The 18,509-nt window shown below is 40.7% G+C and overlaps 1 protein-coding gene and 1 non-coding gene across 3 annotated transcripts in view; one reads left to right on the plus strand and one right to left on the minus strand.

Annotated features, from left to right (window-relative positions):
• The window catches only part of SMCO2 (single-pass membrane protein with coiled-coil domains 2), a 40,542-nt gene extending 22,300 nt beyond the window's left edge, over positions 1-18,242 (minus strand). The window contains exons 1-4 of one of the 2 annotated variants that reach the window (XM_061417559.1): positions 18,028-18,242; positions 9,672-9,786; positions 2,648-2,784; positions 1,777-1,926 (exon numbers count right to left, since the gene is read on the minus strand). In XM_061417559.1, the coding sequence (XP_061273543.1) occupies positions 1,777-1,926; positions 2,648-2,784; positions 9,672-9,764 (380 nt within the window). In that variant the 5' untranslated portion in view covers positions 9,765-9,786; positions 18,028-18,242. The remainder of the gene's footprint in view (positions 1-1,776; positions 1,927-2,647; positions 2,785-9,671; positions 9,787-18,027) is intronic. The other variant, XM_061417560.1, reaches the window with a different exon arrangement.
• Positions 7,487-7,590, plus strand: LOC133249054 (U6 spliceosomal RNA). The gene has a single exon (XR_009736860.1). It is a non-coding gene; the product is annotated as a U6 spliceosomal RNA (small nuclear RNA).
• Positions 18,243-18,509: the final 267 nt, after the last annotated feature.

Below are 18,509 nucleotides of genomic sequence, written 5' to 3' on the forward strand. Positions count from 1 at the left end.
CTTCTGGAGTGGGTTGCCAGTTCCATCTAAAGGGGATCTCCCTACCCAGAGATTGAAGCCACATCTCCTGCATTGGCAGGCAGATTCTTCACTACGGAGCCACCAGGGTAGACCCAAGTGAATGTTTACAGTGTCTTTATTAATGATTGCTAAAAAAAAATCTAAATATGTCTCAGTTAGTGAAAGAATCAATTGTAGCATATTTATATAAGGGAATACTGTTCAGCAACAAAAAGGAACAAATTATTGATGTGTACAACATGGATAAATCTCAAATTATATTCTTTATGCTAAGGAAAGATGGTTGACTCAAAAGGCTGCATGCTATGTAATTCCACTTCTGTGACATTCTAGAATAGGCAGAGCTGTACAGACAGAGCGTAGATGAGTGGACACTAGCAGCCTGGGGAGAGGTGTTAACTATAAAAGAGTATGAGGGATGTGGGGAGTGATCAAAGTGTTCTTTATCTTCACTGTGCTGGATAAACAATAGTATGCATTTTTCAAAACTTGCAGAACTGTACAATAAAAGATACAATTTTACATTATGTAAATTATAACTTAGTTTTAAAAATGGAAAAAAAAAGTTTTTGGCCATACCACACAGTTTGTGAGATCTTCATTTTCTGACTAGGGATTGAACCCATGCCCTCTGCAGTGAAAGCGTGGAGTCCTAGCCACTGAAGCAGCAGGGAATTCCCATGGAAAGAAACTTTAATGTGCTGAGTTTGAATTAATAAAAACACAGAATCTTTTAAAATCCAAATATTATTCATGCTCTGGAAGAAAAAGGGGGGTACCTTGAATAGGATAGTCAGAAAACTGATACAGAGATGTTTAGCTAAAGGTATGGTGATGTTTAACTGAATATAAAGATGTTTAACTGAAAGGCAAAGAAACATGTAGAAGAGTAGCCCTGCAGTAAGAAAGAGTTTGGAATGTGGTAGGAAGATTCAGAAGGCCAGAGGGATTTATTTTTTAAAATAGCTTCCATTTATTAATTGCTATTGTATGTCAGGCACTGTATTAAATGGCTTAAAGAAACAGTTTATTAACCTGTCCAAGAAAGGTCAATATCAAGATTCAAACCTGGGTTCCTCTGACTCCAAAGCCCAGTCTCTATGCCAGTGACTGCATAAATAACAACTTTGTCATTTCTGTTTCATCTTGAAACTTTTAACCTGAATCAGATATGCATTTTCAAGCACACTTTAACAGTTTTTTCATGTCATACTGGTTGGATTCCTTTGGACAATACTGGATAAAACTCAAGGATCACTGGAAACCTCAGTATGTCCTTTTGATAACTGTTAATGTGGCTTCAAGGAGAGAATCTCTGAGGGCAGTCTTTCCCTTGAGAGTAGAGAGAGCAAAGATGCAGATAACTTTGATGTAGGCTTCAAGATTCTGTGGCATGACTTTTAATTCTAAGGCTTTATGCTTCCCAGGTCTTCCCAGATGGCACTAGTGGTAAAGAATACACCTGTCAATGCAGGAGACATAAGAGATACAGGTTCAGTCCCTGGGTTGGGAAGATGCCCTGGAGAAGTAAATGGCAACCCACTCCAGGATTCTTGCCTGGAGAATCCCATGGACAGAGGAGCCTGGTGAGCTACAGTCCATAGGGTTGCAAAGAGTCAGACACGACTGAAGTGACTTAGCACATATACTTCTTATCCTAAAGATTTTACCCACCTTAAACCTGTAGTTTCATAAATTTCTGAAGCTATGAGACTTTTCATTATTTTCTGACCCACCCCAACACCCTACAATTACCTCTTCACTGTGTTTTCTGTTAGGCTTATTTTTTGTATAATATTTTTAATTTTCTCCATCCAGCCTATGTGATCAGCTCCAAGTTCTTTCACTTGTAGACCCATCCGTGTATTCCAGTGGTTAAGCTGGAAGAACATGTTCTCCTGACTCCTAGAAAGATATGATTATGATCAGTTTTAAGGTAGAAAATGGGAAACATCTCACAAAGCCTGAAACCCCCTTTCTATGGGTGGCAAATAGGTCTGCTTATTCATTTTCTGTCACCAAAATAGGCCAGATAGGCACTTAGGCTTTAAGAAAGGAGTTTGGACATTTATTTAATATCCATTTTAACAGACTTTTTTAAGGCTGGAGAAAATAAAGTATATTTTATATTCAGTAAACAATGTAGATATATTTTTAATTTTCCTGCATGGAATGAATGTTAAGTGTTGATTTCAGGAAGGTGGTTGCATCTTGGTGAAGGAGAAGTTATGTTAGGTGTTGATTTCAGGATGGTGGTTACATCTGGGTGAAGCAGAAGAAGTTATATTAATACATAGGGAAAGGGTCCATAAGGATTCAACCATACATTTTTAATTATAATTACAATATTTTTCATCTCTAGAAAATTAACTAAGAGTGATGAGATGTGTAATAAGTCCAGGGTCCAAAGAAAAGCATGGAAAGAGAACCCCATGGTCTCCCTATGTCCCGCTTCATCTTTCTTGCTGGAATAGGTAGGTAGTTACTTGTGCATGTGATTGCTTTGTGGTTCAAGACATGTACTGATTTAAAATCTTCTAAGCTTTCCATAAGCTCTCTGCTAAGTTTCATTCTCCCCTCCACAAAACACTACTCAGTGTTCCCTCTTGCATTCGCCAAGGCTTACTGTTCAAGGATGTTCTCCTCTGAAAACTGCAAAGATGTGGATGCTTGGGGATCTTCATGTTGAATGTGATCTCTTTCTTGCTCATCCTGTTCATTCTGCAGGTCCTGGCCATGCCCAGCCTTCAGCTCCAACTTATCCTGATAAAGATCATGAAGGACCAAAGCAGAACAGAAGGGTTATCACAAGAGGTGGTGGCCCTTCTATGGTACCCATGCCCTCATTACCCTTTCCGAGGCTGGAGTCCTCGGATGCGTTTGTGAGATAGGCTGACATGCCCTCTGCTCTGTGACAGAGGAAGGCTGGGGCAGGAACGTGGAGAGTACGAAGAACAGATCAACCTCTTGTTGATATACCTGTACAGATCATTGGCCAAGTCAGTAGGAACAGCATTCACCTACCTCTACAAATTGCTTTTCAGCACATCATCCTTTAAATGACAGCCCTGACATGGATAAATGTAGGTACTGAAACTCCCTAGGCCATTCATTCATATTTAGTGATTTGGCCAAGGTCACATGATGCAGTGAGTTAAGTGATGACCCCCCGAAAGATATGTCCATGTCCTAATACTAGGCCCCCTGAGAATGTGACCTTGTTTGGAAAAAAGGGTCTTTGCAGATGTAATGAATTTAATAATGATCTTGAGATGAGATTACCTTGGATGACCTGGGTGGATCCTAAATCCTATGATGAGTATCCTAATTAGAAACAGAAGAGGAGAAGACATAGACAGAGAAACTCATGTGGAGATGGAGGCACATTGTAGTTTTTACAGCCACAAACTAAGGAATGCCCAGAGTCACCAAAATCTGGAAAAGGAATGGAAAAATTCTCCCCAAAAGCCCTCAGAGGAAGTGTGGTCTCGCTGACCCCTTGATTTTGGATTGTTGGCCTCCAAAACTATGACAGAGTACATTTTTTTGTGTGTGGCTTTAAACCACAAAGTCTAATTTGTTATAGCTACCACAAGAAATCAACCCATATGGCTGGTAAGTATATGGACTAGAATTTGAACTAGGTTTTCTGATTCCCAAACCATGGCTCTTTTCATTGTACCTAGGACTTGGGTTCAGATTAAGGAATACCTAGTTCCTACCTCTGGTGCTTTCACAACCCAGTGGCGCCTCACCAGAGATGAAGGATTATTACATTTACAGATGAAGAAACCAAGGCTAGATTTTCAAAGTATGATGTGACTCCACTATCTCTTAGCTACCGCTTTGTAAATAAAAGGCATCCACAATTTCAATTTCTTTCCACTAAATCTTTGGCCAGGATATTTAAAAGCAGCAGAAACACTGTGATGTAGAGAAAGACAACCACATTGGGAAGCAGAGAACAGGAGTCTAAGGCTTGTTCTACTGCTGTGAGTGTTGAACAAGTCACTTAACCACCATAAAGCTCAGCTTCCTAGGCTAGCAAGAAAATTGAGCCAGACCATCTCTAGAGTTCTATGTCCAATAATCTCTGATGACATTTCATATCTTCATCAGTCATTTTACTGTAGTGGTTAATATATCACAAAAGAGTCAAAAGGCAAGAAATAGAAATAAAAAGAGTTTTTTAAAAAAATCTACAGGACTAGGACTTCCCTGATGATCCTGTGGTTAGGACTTTCCCTTCTAATGCAGAGAGTATGAGTTCAATCCCTGGTCAGGGAGTTAGGATCCCACAGGCCTCATGGCCAAAAAAAACCCAAAGCATAAAACAGGGGCAATATTGTAACACATTCAATAAGGACTTTAAAAATAAGTAAATAAAATCTATAGGACTAAATAAAACCTACAGGACTAAACACATAAAGAAATGTGTGTGTGTTTAAAATAACAGACTAAATGTTGCATAAAATACACAGCCTAAGGGTTTCCCTCATAGCTCAGTTGGTAAAGAATCTGCCTGCAATCCAGGAAACCCAGGTTTGATCCCTGGGTTGTGAAGATCCCCTGGAGAAGGAAACGGCAATCCACTCCAGTATTCTTGCTTGGAAAATCCCATGGAGAGAGGAACCTTGTTGGCTACAATTCATGGGGTCACAGGAGTCGGACACGACTTAGCGACCAAACCAAGGGCACTGAAAGTGAAAGTTGCTCAGTCGTGTTTGACTCTTTGTGACCCTGAAGACTACACGGTCCATTGAATTCTCCAGGCCAGAATACTGGAGTGGGTAGCCTTTCCCTTCTCCAGGGGATCTTCCCAATACAGGGATCAAACCCAGGTCTCCCGCTTTGCAGGCAGATTCTTTACCATCTGAGCCACAAGGGAAGCTAAAGACATTACTTTCCATTATGTGCAGCTTTTGGAAGAGCTCATATTCCTCGGAAAGTGAAAAATGGAACTCATCATATTTCCCCTCAACTAGTCTAGTTCCCCACTGTTGTATATGGCCCCCCATTCATCCAAATGTCTCTGTCTGAAGACTGGAAGAAGTCCTTGAATTGTCATGGGAGACATTCTTTTCCCTCCTCGTTACCCATTTCATATCCGCTTAGTATAGTATCCACTAATACTGCTTATCTTTTCAGTCAGTGTCCTTGCATCTCTGCTCATGGCATCCCAGTCGGGGCCCTATCTCAAGTCCTCATCAGTTCCTGCCTCCTATTGGTGTCCTGGCTTCCTGCCTGCATCCTGCTCTATCCTGGCCTCAGCATCCTGCCTGCCTGCTTGCCGGTCATGCCTTTTCCTGCACCCTTCCTCTCTCACAACACTGTTTCTCTTTGACTCCTTTATCTTTGCATGTGCTATGCCTTCTTTCTGAAATGCTTTTCTTCTATCTAGACCATCTTTCAAAACTCAGTTGTCATATCCCCAGTCTTAAGCTCTCCCTCCTGTATACTTCATTAGCACATCTGCTCCTTCTAGGGTGGATTTTTTGTACACACCCTTGTTCTTGCCTGAGTCCCTCCTAGTGTGTGAGCTCACTGAAGGGAAAGAATTATATATATAATATCCTAGCACATTTGTTGTTGTTCAGTCACTCAGTCCTGTCCAACTCTTTGCGAGCCCATGGACTGCAGCATGCCAGGCTTCTCTGTCCTTCACCATCTTCTGGAGCTTGCTCAAACTCATGTCCATTGAATCGATGATGCCATCCAACCATCTCATCCTCTGTTGTCCCTGTCTCCTAACACATAGTGGATGCTAAGTGGTTATAGAAATACATTCTGTTTGTGAGAGATGCAAACAAAAGCAGGAAATAGGAAAGTCTGTTCACTGACCTGGCATCCGAAATCGGCACTATATATAGCAGTGCCAGGGACTGAAAATGGGAAGCCAGTGCAAAATCCTCATTTCCAAGTGTTTTAGGGGGCTTTGATGGTTAGACATGGCAGCTTTGGCAGTCTAGCTAAAAAGCCTATTTTGTTAATTAAAAAAACAGTTGACCTTATTTTGCTCCTCTTAACTCTTTGTCCATTTCCTGAAATTGTCCTTTAAATCTTTGTCTTATAAAAGACAAATGTAAGATTATGCAAAGTAGAGACCTTCTGGTTTGCTTTCAGAGAATAAAAGGAAAAGATTTCTTCCTCAAGAAGTCATATGTTTGTCCTTTTTTCAGCACAGAGCTAAATTTATTAATAATTATTTGTTAATTATGTGACTGCATGTGATTTATTTTTCTGTAATTAAAGGATTTTCCATGTAAATAAATGAACATAAAGAAATACAATCATAAATTTAAAAAAATATTTTCTTAAACCTTTATGCCCTGACTTGAAGTTTGTAAGAAATAGTCTATAATAATGAAGGCATTATACCCTTCATATAGCCTGCACGTGTAGACTATGTGATAAATCTTATGGAGTGAATAATTTTATTATCTAACTAGACTTATTCTATCCCAGGCCAACAAGTGATAGCATCATTGTTCACTGACTAATAGTAGGAACATTTTCCTGGAGTCCACTGACAAGGACCCCACAAAGAAGCAGATAACAGTATTTATAGAGTTTTACCTTCAATTTATGTGTTCACTAAGTTCATGGCTCCCACATCTCATTTTCCCTTTTCTTTCTCCTCTTTAAGACTCCTCTTCTAATTTAGAAGAGGAGTTTTTTGTTTGGTTTGTTTTTTTTTTTTTTTGTAATGGGTATCTGTCTCTTTCCACTTTTTGACTGTCTCATTATTATCTATACTCCACACATCTAACTCTATCCCTTCACACCTTCTATCCCCTTCTTTTTCTTTTTTCTGTATATTTATTTTTATGTATTTATTTTGCTGTACCAGGTCTAGTTACAGCACTCAGGATCTTCTGTCCTGTGACATCTTTCAGTTGCAGCATGCGGACTCTTAGTTGTAGCATGTGGGATCTAGTTCCCTGACAAGGGATCAGACCCGATTGTCCTGCATTGGGAGCTCAGAGTCTGAGCCACTGGACCACCAGGGAAGTCCCACTTCTATTTCTTTTGTTTCTTTTTCTTTTTTCCCTTATTGCAGAGTCCTTGAAAGTAAAGTCCAGCTTAGGATATTCTTTGAGGACTCTTCCTTCTATGGATTGTAGAGTTGGCTGGCTATCCCCAAGCCCAAAAAGTATTCAAAAGAGAAGTAGACAAAAAGATGAATTCTGGACTTCCTTTGAGGGTTGAATAAGCCTCAGAATAGGAAATACCCACTCCACAGATTGGAAAGCACCTTCCTCTGTAGCCAGTAACCTGGGGAATCTATGGGGGAGATTTGCATATCAATAATAAAAGGAATCTTAGCCATGCATTTGCTTTGAACTAAATGAAAGCATAAACTCTTTCCATGACAAACTCCAGCATCAAGTTTCTCCATTCATGTCAGCTAGATGACTGAATTTCAAAGACTGAGAGAGGTTCAGACTGAATTAAGAGTAAATTAGTGCTCATTTCAATAGCATATATACTAATATTTGAATGATACAGAGATTAACATGGCCCCTGAACAAGGATGACATGCAAATTCATGAAGTGTTCCATATTTTTTGAGAAAGTTAAAAAAAGGCTCATTTAAAATTGCTTCAAAAGGAATAAAACACCTAGGAATAAATAACCAAAGAGAATAAAGACCTATACTCTGAAAAGTATAAAAAAATTAATGAAGGAAATTGAAGATGATACAAGAAATGGAATGATATTCTATGCTCTTGGATTGGAAGAATTAATATTATTAAAATGATCATACTACCCAAAACAGTCTGCAGATTTAATGCAATCTCTATTAAAAATACCCAGGACATTTTTCATAGAAATAAAACAAATAATAATAAAATTTATATGGAACCACAAAAAGACCCTAAATTACCAGAACAATCCTGAGAAAAAAGCTGAAGGTATCACCCTTACAGACTTTAGACTATACATCAAGACTACAATAATTGAAACAGCATGGTACTAGCACATAGATCAATGGAACAGAATAGAGAGCCCAGAAATAAACCCACACATCTATGGTTAATTAGTCTTTAACAAAAGAAGACAGGAATATACAATGGAGAAAAGACAGTCCCTTCAATAAGTGGTGCTGGAAAATCTGGACAATCACACGTAAAACAATGAGATTAGAACATTTCCTTACACCATAACAAAAATAAACTCAAAATGGTAAATTGTTAGAAGAGAACATAGGCAGAACACACTTTGACATAAATTGCAGCAATATTTTTTTGTGATCTGCCTAAGGCAAAAAATAAAATAAAAGCAAAAATAAACAAATGGGACATAAACAGAAAAGTGGTATCACCTCATACCAATCAGAATGGCCATCATCAAAAAGTCTGCAAGTAACAAATACTGGAGAGGGTGTGGAGAGAACGGAGCCCTCCTTACAGTGTTGGTGGCACTGTGAATTGTTTGAGACCCCATGGACCATAGCCTCCCAGGCTCCTCTAGCCATGGGATTCTCCAGGTAAGAATACTGGAGTGGGTTGCCATGCCCTTTTCCAGGGGATCTTCCTGACCCAGGGATCAAACCCAGGTCTCCTGAAACGCAGGCAGATTCTTTATTGTTTGAGCTACTCATTAAGTCCAAGGATATTCCTTAAAAAACTAAAAATGGAGTTACCATATGAGCCTGCAATCCCACTTCTGGGAACATATCTGGAGAAATCGAATCCTTTATGATGACCTTAATCAAATCCCTTGCGATTACACTGTGGAAGTGACAAATACATTCAAGGGATTCCATCTGATAGACAGAGTGCCTGAAGAACTATGGACGGAGGTTCGTGACATTGTACAGGAAGTGGTGATCAAAACCATCCCCCAGAAAAAGAAATGCTAAAAGGCAAAATGGTTGTCTGAGGAGGTCTTACAAATAGCTGAGAAAAGAAGAGAAATGAAAGGCAAAGGAGAAAAGGAAAGACATATCCATCTGAATGCAGAGTTTCAAAGAATATCTGGAGAAAATCATAAGTCAAAAGGATACATGCACCTATGGTAGCACTATTTCCAATAGCCAAGATATGGAAGCAGCCTAGATGTCCAGTGACAGATGAATTTAGATAAAGGAATAGATAATACAATATTACTCATCCACAAAGAAGAATGAAATAATCCCATTTGTAGCAATATGGATGAACCTAGAGATTATCATTCTAAGTGAAGTAAGCCGGGCAGAGAAAGACAAATATCAGATGATATCACTTATACGTGGAATCTAATACATATATTTATTTTCTTGGGTTCCAAAATCACTGTGAATGGTGACTGCAGCCATGAAATTAAAAGATGAGTAAAGGATCTCTGTAATGCATCCTATTGGGAGACAATTTACAATTCAAGAACAAACCTACATAGAGTAATTTTCTCTGAGGTGAAACATGTCACAGTTATTTTGTAAATTACAAGAACAAAAATAATGTAATGCACAATCCTCTGTATGGGAACACTAGTAAGTCCGTTGTGTAATAACAGCTGCCTTCAGAAGAAAGAGTACCTCCCTCTTTTTCAAGCTCTGAACATCTTGTACCTGTTAGGAGGAAACCTTAAGATATATCCTTACCATTTTAGGATAAGAAATGTGGTTTCTCTCTTCACCCACTGTGATGTTTAAGTCTGTCTCTTACCCATTTTTTAGTCTCCAAATCTTGAAGGAAGTCAGTTTGACGGTTTTCAGAGAAAATGTCTTCATCATCTGTTCTGTCCAAGTTGTGGTCCATTTTGGTAAATTCCCTTAGCAAACTGTAAGTCACACGATGGAGAGGTTATTATTATGTCTTCAGTCTACAGTTTAGGGCTGCCCCAGACATTTCTAAAAGAAGAACACCTGGATCTTTCTGGCCCCTAAAAGCACCTGCTACTCTTGTACTGATTTTATTGTGTGTGAGTAATGTCTAGTGCAGGGTATTACTTGAGATAGAAATAGAGAGGCTGGATAAATATTTGTTGATTGACTTAATAAATGATTTAACAGTGAGATTCTGAATTCTAAAGCCACTGCACGAATATACTGTGTGTGTGCAGATGTATGTGTAAAATAAACAAATAATAAATGTTCTTCTTTTAAAAGTAGAATTAAAAAGTATCATATGGTAAAACCCTGATAGTTCAGCAATTAGGAATCCACGATTTCACTGCTGAAGGCCTAGGATTGACCCCTGCTTGGGGAGCTAAGACCCTATAGGCCATGCAGCATGGCACCCCTCCCCCAAAGAAGAGTGTCTTATGGTTCATAGGAAAGGAGTAAGTCTGTGCTACCATCATGATCTCTAGATTCCGAGATGTCCTCCTCCCAACATTCACTAGTTTATTTATTCTTCCACAGAGATTCTATGCGTAAATAAGCAGCTATGTTTATGTAAATATATATATATATGCTTTTAAAAATACAAATTAGAGGATATTACATACACTTACTGTACTTTATACGGCTTCTGTAGAAGTTCAGGCAGTAAAGCACCCACACGCAATGCAGGAGACCAGGGTTCAATCCCTGGGTCAGAAAAATCCCCTGGAGAAGGAGATGGCCACCCACTCCAGTATTCTTGCCTGGAGAATTCTATGGACAGAGGAGCCTGGAGGGTTACAGTCCACAGAGTGGCAAAGAGTTGGACATGACTGAGTGACTAATACACATACGCTGTACTTTATATTTCTTTTTTAATGACTTCTTTTGGAGTCCATTTCATATTAGTACTTATAGAGCTGCCTCATTTTAAACATTGTTATATGGTATTCCCTCCTGAGGCTATATCATAATTTGCTAATCAGTTCTCTATTTATATGCATTGTTTCTAATCAATTACCACTACAAACAATGCTGCAATGAATGTCCCTACACGTCTATGTGTATATGTGCAAGAATATCTATTGAATAAGCTCTACAATAGAATTGCTGGGTCAATAGACACATATACTTTAAAAATGTGTGTGTGTGTGTGTGTGCGCATCAGTAGCGCAGCCATGTCTGACTCTTTGCTACCTCATGGACTGTAGTCTGCCAGGCTCCTCTGTCCAAGGAATTTTCCAGGCAAGAATACTGGAGTGGGTTGCCATTTCCTCCTCTAGGGGATTTTCCCAACCCAGGGATCAAACACGAATCTCTGGCGCCTCCTGCATTGGCAGATAGATTCTTTACTACTATGCTACCTGGGAAGCCCAAAATTTTGATAGAGTTTACCAAATTATGTTTTAAAGAGGCTAAATCCATTTAAAATTCCAGAAAAAAAAATGATGAAAGTTCCTGTTTTCCCATTATTTTCTAAAATCATGTATTAGAAACGTTTTTGATCTTTGTCAATCTGGTAAATTTAAACTGGTTTATCACTGTAGTTTTAATCTCTTTTTATGAGAGTTTGAACATCTTTACCTGTGTGTATAAAACTCATTTGTGTTTCCTTTATTGTGGTAATTGTGTTGATAATCCCTTGCCTATTATCTATTGGACTATTGTTATTTTGCTGGACTGCATATATGTGTGTAGATGTATACACACACATACTCACATATACTTTTGAATGAATCACAATATACAAGTGATAAAGGCCTATGGCAGTAGTTTCTTATATATGGGTCTTGAACCTTGAGGTGGGGGGCCTTCTCTACCTATCCTTCAGAGAAAGTGGTCCTGGAATAAATATACATTTCTATAGATTTAAAAAATACTGCTGACATATAAACATAATATAACATAAACATATACTGTTTCCAAATGTATATGCTACTGTTATTAATAAGTTATAAATGAATTTTAAAACATCTTTGATGTAGTAGCTTTTTTGACATATGAGAGGTTCTGAGAAATCTTTTCCTTTAAAAAATTGCTTTTGATTTAAAAAGGTTGTAAACCATTTTTATAGTATACAATTTTATCATATATTGACAAATGCATGTATGTATTTATATGAATATTTGTACTTCCTCTACTCTAGAAACCATTTTAAATGGTTGATATCTTTAGCAGGTTAAGATAATAAAAGTACAATACATGAATATTTTTCCACAAACTGAGACTAGAATCTTGACCATTCCTATTGACAGATATCTGCCTAGTTTCTGACCGTAGTTCCCTTTACTGTCTCATTGGAACTACCACACTACATGTTCATTAGGTCAAAACTAGAAGAATTGTAGAGAAGGATGTCAACCCAAACCCTGAATTTGGAAATCTCATCCTTTGGTCCTACCAGCCTGAGGAAGTCTCCAGACAAGACCAAGGACCAAGGACCAAAGACCAAGACAAAGGACCCCTGGGAGCTCAGCCCTGACTGGTTTCTGCACTGCGCCTTCAGCTGCATCAATGTTTTGAAGAAAGCCATTGTTTTTCTCTGTCAACTCTTGCTCCTTCCCAACCAGCTTCATCTGCAGAGGCATCTCATCACTTAGCTTTGTGAGAGCCATCTCTTCAGCACTGCAGGGGTGATGGTATATTTCTTTGTACTTGTAAAGCTGATGTTTGTTTTATTCTTTTCATATTGTGGACAAGTAAGTTATTTCTCATTTTTCACTACTATGAACAATATAGTGGGCTTCTCTGGTGGCTTAGACAGTAAAGCATCTACCCGCAATGCAGGAGACCCAGGTTCAATCCCTGGGTTGGAAAGACCCCCTGGAGAAGGAAATGGCAATCCACTCCAGTATTTTGCCTGGGAAATCCCATGGACAGAGGAGCCTGGCAGGCTCCAGTTCACGGGGTTGCAAAGAGTCGGACATGACTGAGCAACTAACACACAATCAATATAGTAATGAATATCCCTGTTTGGGAATTTTCAGTGCATCTCTATTACTTACTTAGAATACCAGGAACTCCTGGTAATATGATATACTGATTTTTTTAAGGATTTAGAAAAATATTCCCAAATTTCTTTCTTAAAGGTTCAACCATTATACGGTATATGTCCGGTAGCTGTGTATGAGAACAAGAAACTTCCTGCCTGCCTGACAGGCAAGTGTTAGCTGGAGAGCAGAGAACTGAATTGTAAAGACTATGTAAGTAGTAAGAAAAATCATAGTGAAAGGAAATAGGAAAGAAGGTAGAAAGGGTGAGACAGATTCTGGAAAGCTCATATGAAAAGCCACAAGAAAGTATTTAAGCGAAATGTAACTGGTAGTAATCGGAGAAGGCAATGGCAACCCACTCCAGTACTCTTGCCTGGAAAATCCCATGGACCGAGGAGCCTGGTGGGCTGCAGTCCATGGGGTCGCTAGGAGTCGGACACGACTGAGCGACTTCACTTTCACTTTTCACTTTCCTGCATTGGAGAAGGAAATGGCAACCCACTCCAGTGTTCTTGCCTGGAGAATCCCAGGGATGGGGGAGCGCTGTCGTCTCTGGGGTCGCACAGAGTCGGACATGACTGAAGTGACTTAGCAGCAGCAGCAGCAGCCACTGGTAGTAATGAGCAGAGATCAGAGGGTTGTGTGTTAGCCCTCAGTCGTATCTGGCTCTTTGTGACCCCATGGGCTGTAGCCAGCCAGCCTCCTCTGTTCATGGTGATTCTCCAGGCAAGAATTCTGGAGTGGAGTTGGGTTGCCATTCTCTTTTCTTCTGCCATTCTCTTCTTCCCAACCGAGGGATCAAATCTGGGTCTCCTGCATTTCAGGCATATTCTTTACCATCTGAGCCACCAGAACAAGCAGAGATCAGAGGACTGTACCCAGCCCTAAACAGCAAGAAATCTTCTCCTTTGGGCACTCAAATGGGTGACTGTAATAAATTGTCACAGAGGGTGGTCTGGACCTCAGGACCTTGAGAGACAGAATTCCTAAGGGACAGACGGGACTGTAGACTGACAAAACAGGAAGTGATTGGCAAGCATTTTTCTAGAAGAGTGATTTATGGCTATGATTAGGAACAGATGGAGGGAAAAACACTGGGAACCATTGAGATACTGGAATCATCTGGGCAACCAAGGGCTGGCCAATCAGTCTGTGGCAAAACTGAGCTTTATCTTCAAAAAAATTTTTTTTGTTGTACTAAGTCTTCCTTGCTGCGCACAGATTTTCTCTAGTTGCAGGAAACAGGGGCTACTCTTGTTGTGTGGGCTTCTCATTGCAGTGGTTTCTCTCATTGCAGAGCACAGGCTCTAGGCACATAGGCTCCCGTAGTTGTGGTGCATGGGCTTAGTTGCCCCGCACCAGGTGGGATCTTCCTGGACCAGGGATCAAGCCCATGCTCCCTGCATTGGCAGACAAATTCTTAACCACCGGACCACCAGGGAAGTCCTGAGCTTCATCTTTGACCTATATGGGGACCCACAGTGGATGTGGGGCAAAGGGGACTCCTGTGAAGGAGAAGCTACAGGAAGATGCCAGAACCTAGAGTGTGACAAAGAAGAATAAATCTTTCATCTCTTTCAGGAAGGACTCTGTGACCTGCCCCATCTCATATAGCTCCCATCTGGACAGTTTGTCTTGTGTCCTGAAGATAGTAAACATTACCAAGACAACTCCAAACTCTGAAAGATGAATGATCACTGAATTCTGCTGAGTTTTGTGTCTCTTTCCAGTCCAAAACTAAAATATGCTACAAATAATAAGATTTCCTTATTTTGGTAACTCTTTGGCATCCTAATGGCTTCCATTGGTTGATTTAAAGGAAAATCTCTTCCTCTAAAATCAAGTAGCTTCACAAATTCTGCCCCCAAACATTTTCTCACATTTCAAACAACAACAGTCAGAGTCCTAATGATGGCTTATGTTTGTGCAGCTCCTAATAAATTACAAAGTACCTCTCACACATTTCTTTGTCTGTGTGCATGCTTAGTCACTTAGTCGTGTTCGACCCCTTGTCATCCCATGGACTGTAGCCCACCAGTCTCCTCTGTTCATGGGATTCTCCAGGCAAGAATTCTGGAGTGGGTAGCCATTCCTTTCGCCAAGGGATCTTTCCGACCCAGGGATTGAACCTGGGTCTCCTGCATTGCGGACAGATTCTTTACCGTCTGAGCCTACAGGGAAGCCCTCCTTATCCATTTCCCACAATAGCACAGTAAAAAAGGTTTTGTTGCTGTTGTTTGGTTGCTAAGTTGTGTTCGACTCTTTTGTGACCCCATGGACTGTAGCCCACTGAGCACCTCTGTCTGTGGGATTTCCCAGGCAAGAATATTGGAGTGGGTTGCCATTTCACCCTCCAGGGGATCTTTTGCAACCCAGGAATCAAACTCATGTCTCCTTCAGCTCCTGCATTGGCAGGAGGATTAAAAGGTATTAGCCCCATTTTCTGTGACTCTGGGAGATGGTGTAATGTATTTAGAATCGTATAGCATAACCAGGACCCAAAACGTCCATGTCCTCACGGCTACTCGTAAGAGATTTCTCCCCCACATCAAAGATAATCTAGACCATGCTCTCCAATAAAACTATCTGTGATGGTAGAAATGCTCTCTACACTGTTCAGTTCAATAGTACCAGCCACCTATGTCTACCTATGAGCAATTGAGATGTGACTAATGCAACTGAGGAATGAATTTTTGATTTAACTGAAATACACTTATATTTAAATAGTCACATGGGCTCCCCTGGTGGCTTAGAGGGTAAAGCGTCTGCCTGCAATGCAGGAGACCTGGGTTAGATCCCTGAGTCGGGAAGATCCCCTGGAGAAGGAAATGCCAACCTATTCCAGTACTCTTGCCTTGAAAATCCCATGGATGTAGGGGCCTCGTAGGCTACAGTCCATGGGTCACAAAGAGTCGGACATGACTGAGCGACAACACAAGGAACACAGGGATGGAGCAAGGGGCTACCATACTGGACAACTCAGAATTTTCTGGACCAGGGATCCACAAGCTATCTTTGGCAGGCCAAATCCATCCTGTTTTCTGTTTCTGTAAATAACATTTTTTTTTTTTAAACATAGCCACACCCATTCCTTCACATATTGTCTGTGAGTGCTTTGGTGCTGGTATGACAGAGTGGAATGGTTGCAAGAGGGACCTAAATTTGGCATGTAGAGCCAAATATTCACTTTCTGGCCCTTTATGGGGAAAAAAAAAATTGCCAACCCCTGTTCCAGACCATCTTTTTCTATGATAGTGGGTGTTTCCTACAATGAATCAATTGATTGCAGTGAATTACAACTTCACGACTTCCCTGGTGATCAGTGGTTAAGAATCCGCCTGCCAATGCAGGGGAAAGTCTGATCACTAGCCCAGGAACGTTCCACATGCCATGCACCATAACTACTGAGCTTGTGTTTTAGAGCCCATGCTCTGCAACGAGTGAAGTCACTGCAGTGAGAAGCCCACACGCTGCCACTAGAGAGTATCCCCTGCTTGCCACAACTAGAGAAAGCCTGTGTGCAGCAACAAGACTCAGCACAGCCAAAAATAAACTAAATTAACTAAATAAATAAAAAGAAAAGATTTTGGATTTTAGAGAGTCAGGCTGAGTTCATATCACAGCACCAATACATAGCAGCTCGGCATAATCTTAAGGTTCTAGGTCTTACTTTCCTCATCTGTGGAATGGGCTTAACAGTGTCAGAGAGATGCAAACACTTGGTGATGATCTCTATCTGTTTATAATTAAAATAGAAATGGGAGCTATTGTAAGGTATCTTTGACCTCAAATATTACAATAATTATAACAACAATAATAATATGCTTATACACGTGCAGCACCTTCAGTTTATAAGGCGCTTTCACTAAGGTATTTCTCTAATCCTCATCTCCACCCTATATAGTCAGTCAACCAAAGCAGATTTTATTACTTTTTTAGACGTAGAAACTGAGAGAAACGATCCATGATCTATCCAGAACTTTATTGCTAGAAAATGGTAGAAACAGGATTTTAACCTGTAAATTTTGGCTACAAGTTTTGCAATCATCCTACTATTAAATGTAAATTTGATGCCCACTATGTTTTCAGGCTAAAGAATTCACCTGCATGCAGGAGACAGGGTTCAATCCCTGCACCTGGAAGATCCCCTGGAGAAGGGAAATGGTAACCCATTCCTGTATCCTTACCTGGAAAATCCCATGGAGAGAGGAGTCTAGCGGGCTACAATCCATGGGGTTGCAAGAGTCAAACACGACTTAGTGACTAAATAGCAAAACAATATTTTCATGGGTCAGTCAGCAGCCTTCTTACCTCAAAATAAAACCATCTTTTGAAGCACCTTATAAATAGTTATGTAGTGTGGATCCTTGCTACTCAAAGTACGGTCTGTAGATCAGCAGCATCAGTATCAAATGGGAGCTTGAATCTCAGATCCCACCCTAGACTCACTGAATCAGCATCTGCATTTTCACAAGATCCCAGGGGATTCCTAAATCTGTAAAAGTTTCAAAGTGCCTGCATTCTAGGCCTCATCAGCTAGACTTCTTCTTCTAGTCTTCTCCCTCCTCCACCTTGGCTCTTTATTCCTATATGTTTACACTATGGGCCTCTAGGAATTTTGGGTACAACTGAGTGAATCCCTCCTCCTTCCCCCTCTGCTGCTGCTGCTGCTAAGTCGCTTCAGTTGTGTCCGACTCTGTGCGACCCCATAGATGGCAGCCCACCAGGCTCCCCCGTCCCTGGGATTCTCCAGGCAAGAACACTGGAGTGGGTTGCCATTTCCTTCTCCAATGCATGAAAGTGAAAAGTGAAAGTGAAGTCACTCAGTCGTGTCCGACTCTAGCGACCCCATGGACTGCAGCCTATCAGGCTCCTCCATCCATGGGATTTTCTAGGCAAAAGTACTGGAGTGGGGTGCCATTGCCTTCTCCGCCTTCCCCTTCTACACTTCATCAAAACCTTTAAAGTTACAAATTTGGAGAAGTGTTAGTCAAAAGGAACAGAACAACTGTTTCAAAAAACAGCTGATGAAATCTATAATTTACATTTTTTGGACATTTTCTCCAGGCCAGACCACCTACCTGCTAGCTGGTCAGTTTGGGATCTCAAAAAATTTATAGCATGATATTAAGAATCAGGGATTTGGTGTCATCTTGGCTCTGGCACAGTTATAATGAGCAGGTATGGCTGTGAAATTGTATATACCTGGTAATATCCTTGCTCCTTCCAATCTGATGATCACAGATACCTCTAAGTTCAGTGGGATAGGCTAGAAACAGTCAAGTTTCCCTGGAGAGTCCTGGTGATGCTGGGTCCTCCTTTCCCCAGCAACAAAGGCAGAGAGGAGGCCATTGATGAGGGTGCACACCCGGGCAGGTGAGTTTGCAGTTGAACTTGCCCTCTTTGACATTCCGCTTAGAATGCAGCACATGTGACCCTTCAACCCCCTCTCACAAGGTTCCAGGGACATAGTGCTCTCCTGCTTTTCTTTTACTTGTGTCTCCAGCCTGTCTCCAAGCTTCCTTGCTTCTCTTGCCAACTCTCTGGAAATGAAATCCTGCCCTGGCCTCAACTCTCTGTCCATCCATCCACTGGGGTCTAACAGGAGGCTCTGGGATGATCTTCCAACCACAGCTTCTCCCATGTCTGCCCTTTCATCTCCTTGCCTAAACAAGGCATCCAAGACC

This window comes from Bos javanicus, chromosome 5, assembly GCF_032452875.1.
Source record: "Bos javanicus breed banteng chromosome 5, ARS-OSU_banteng_1.0, whole genome shotgun sequence".
Classification (NCBI taxonomy): domain Eukaryota; kingdom Metazoa; phylum Chordata; class Mammalia; order Artiodactyla; family Bovidae; genus Bos; species Bos javanicus.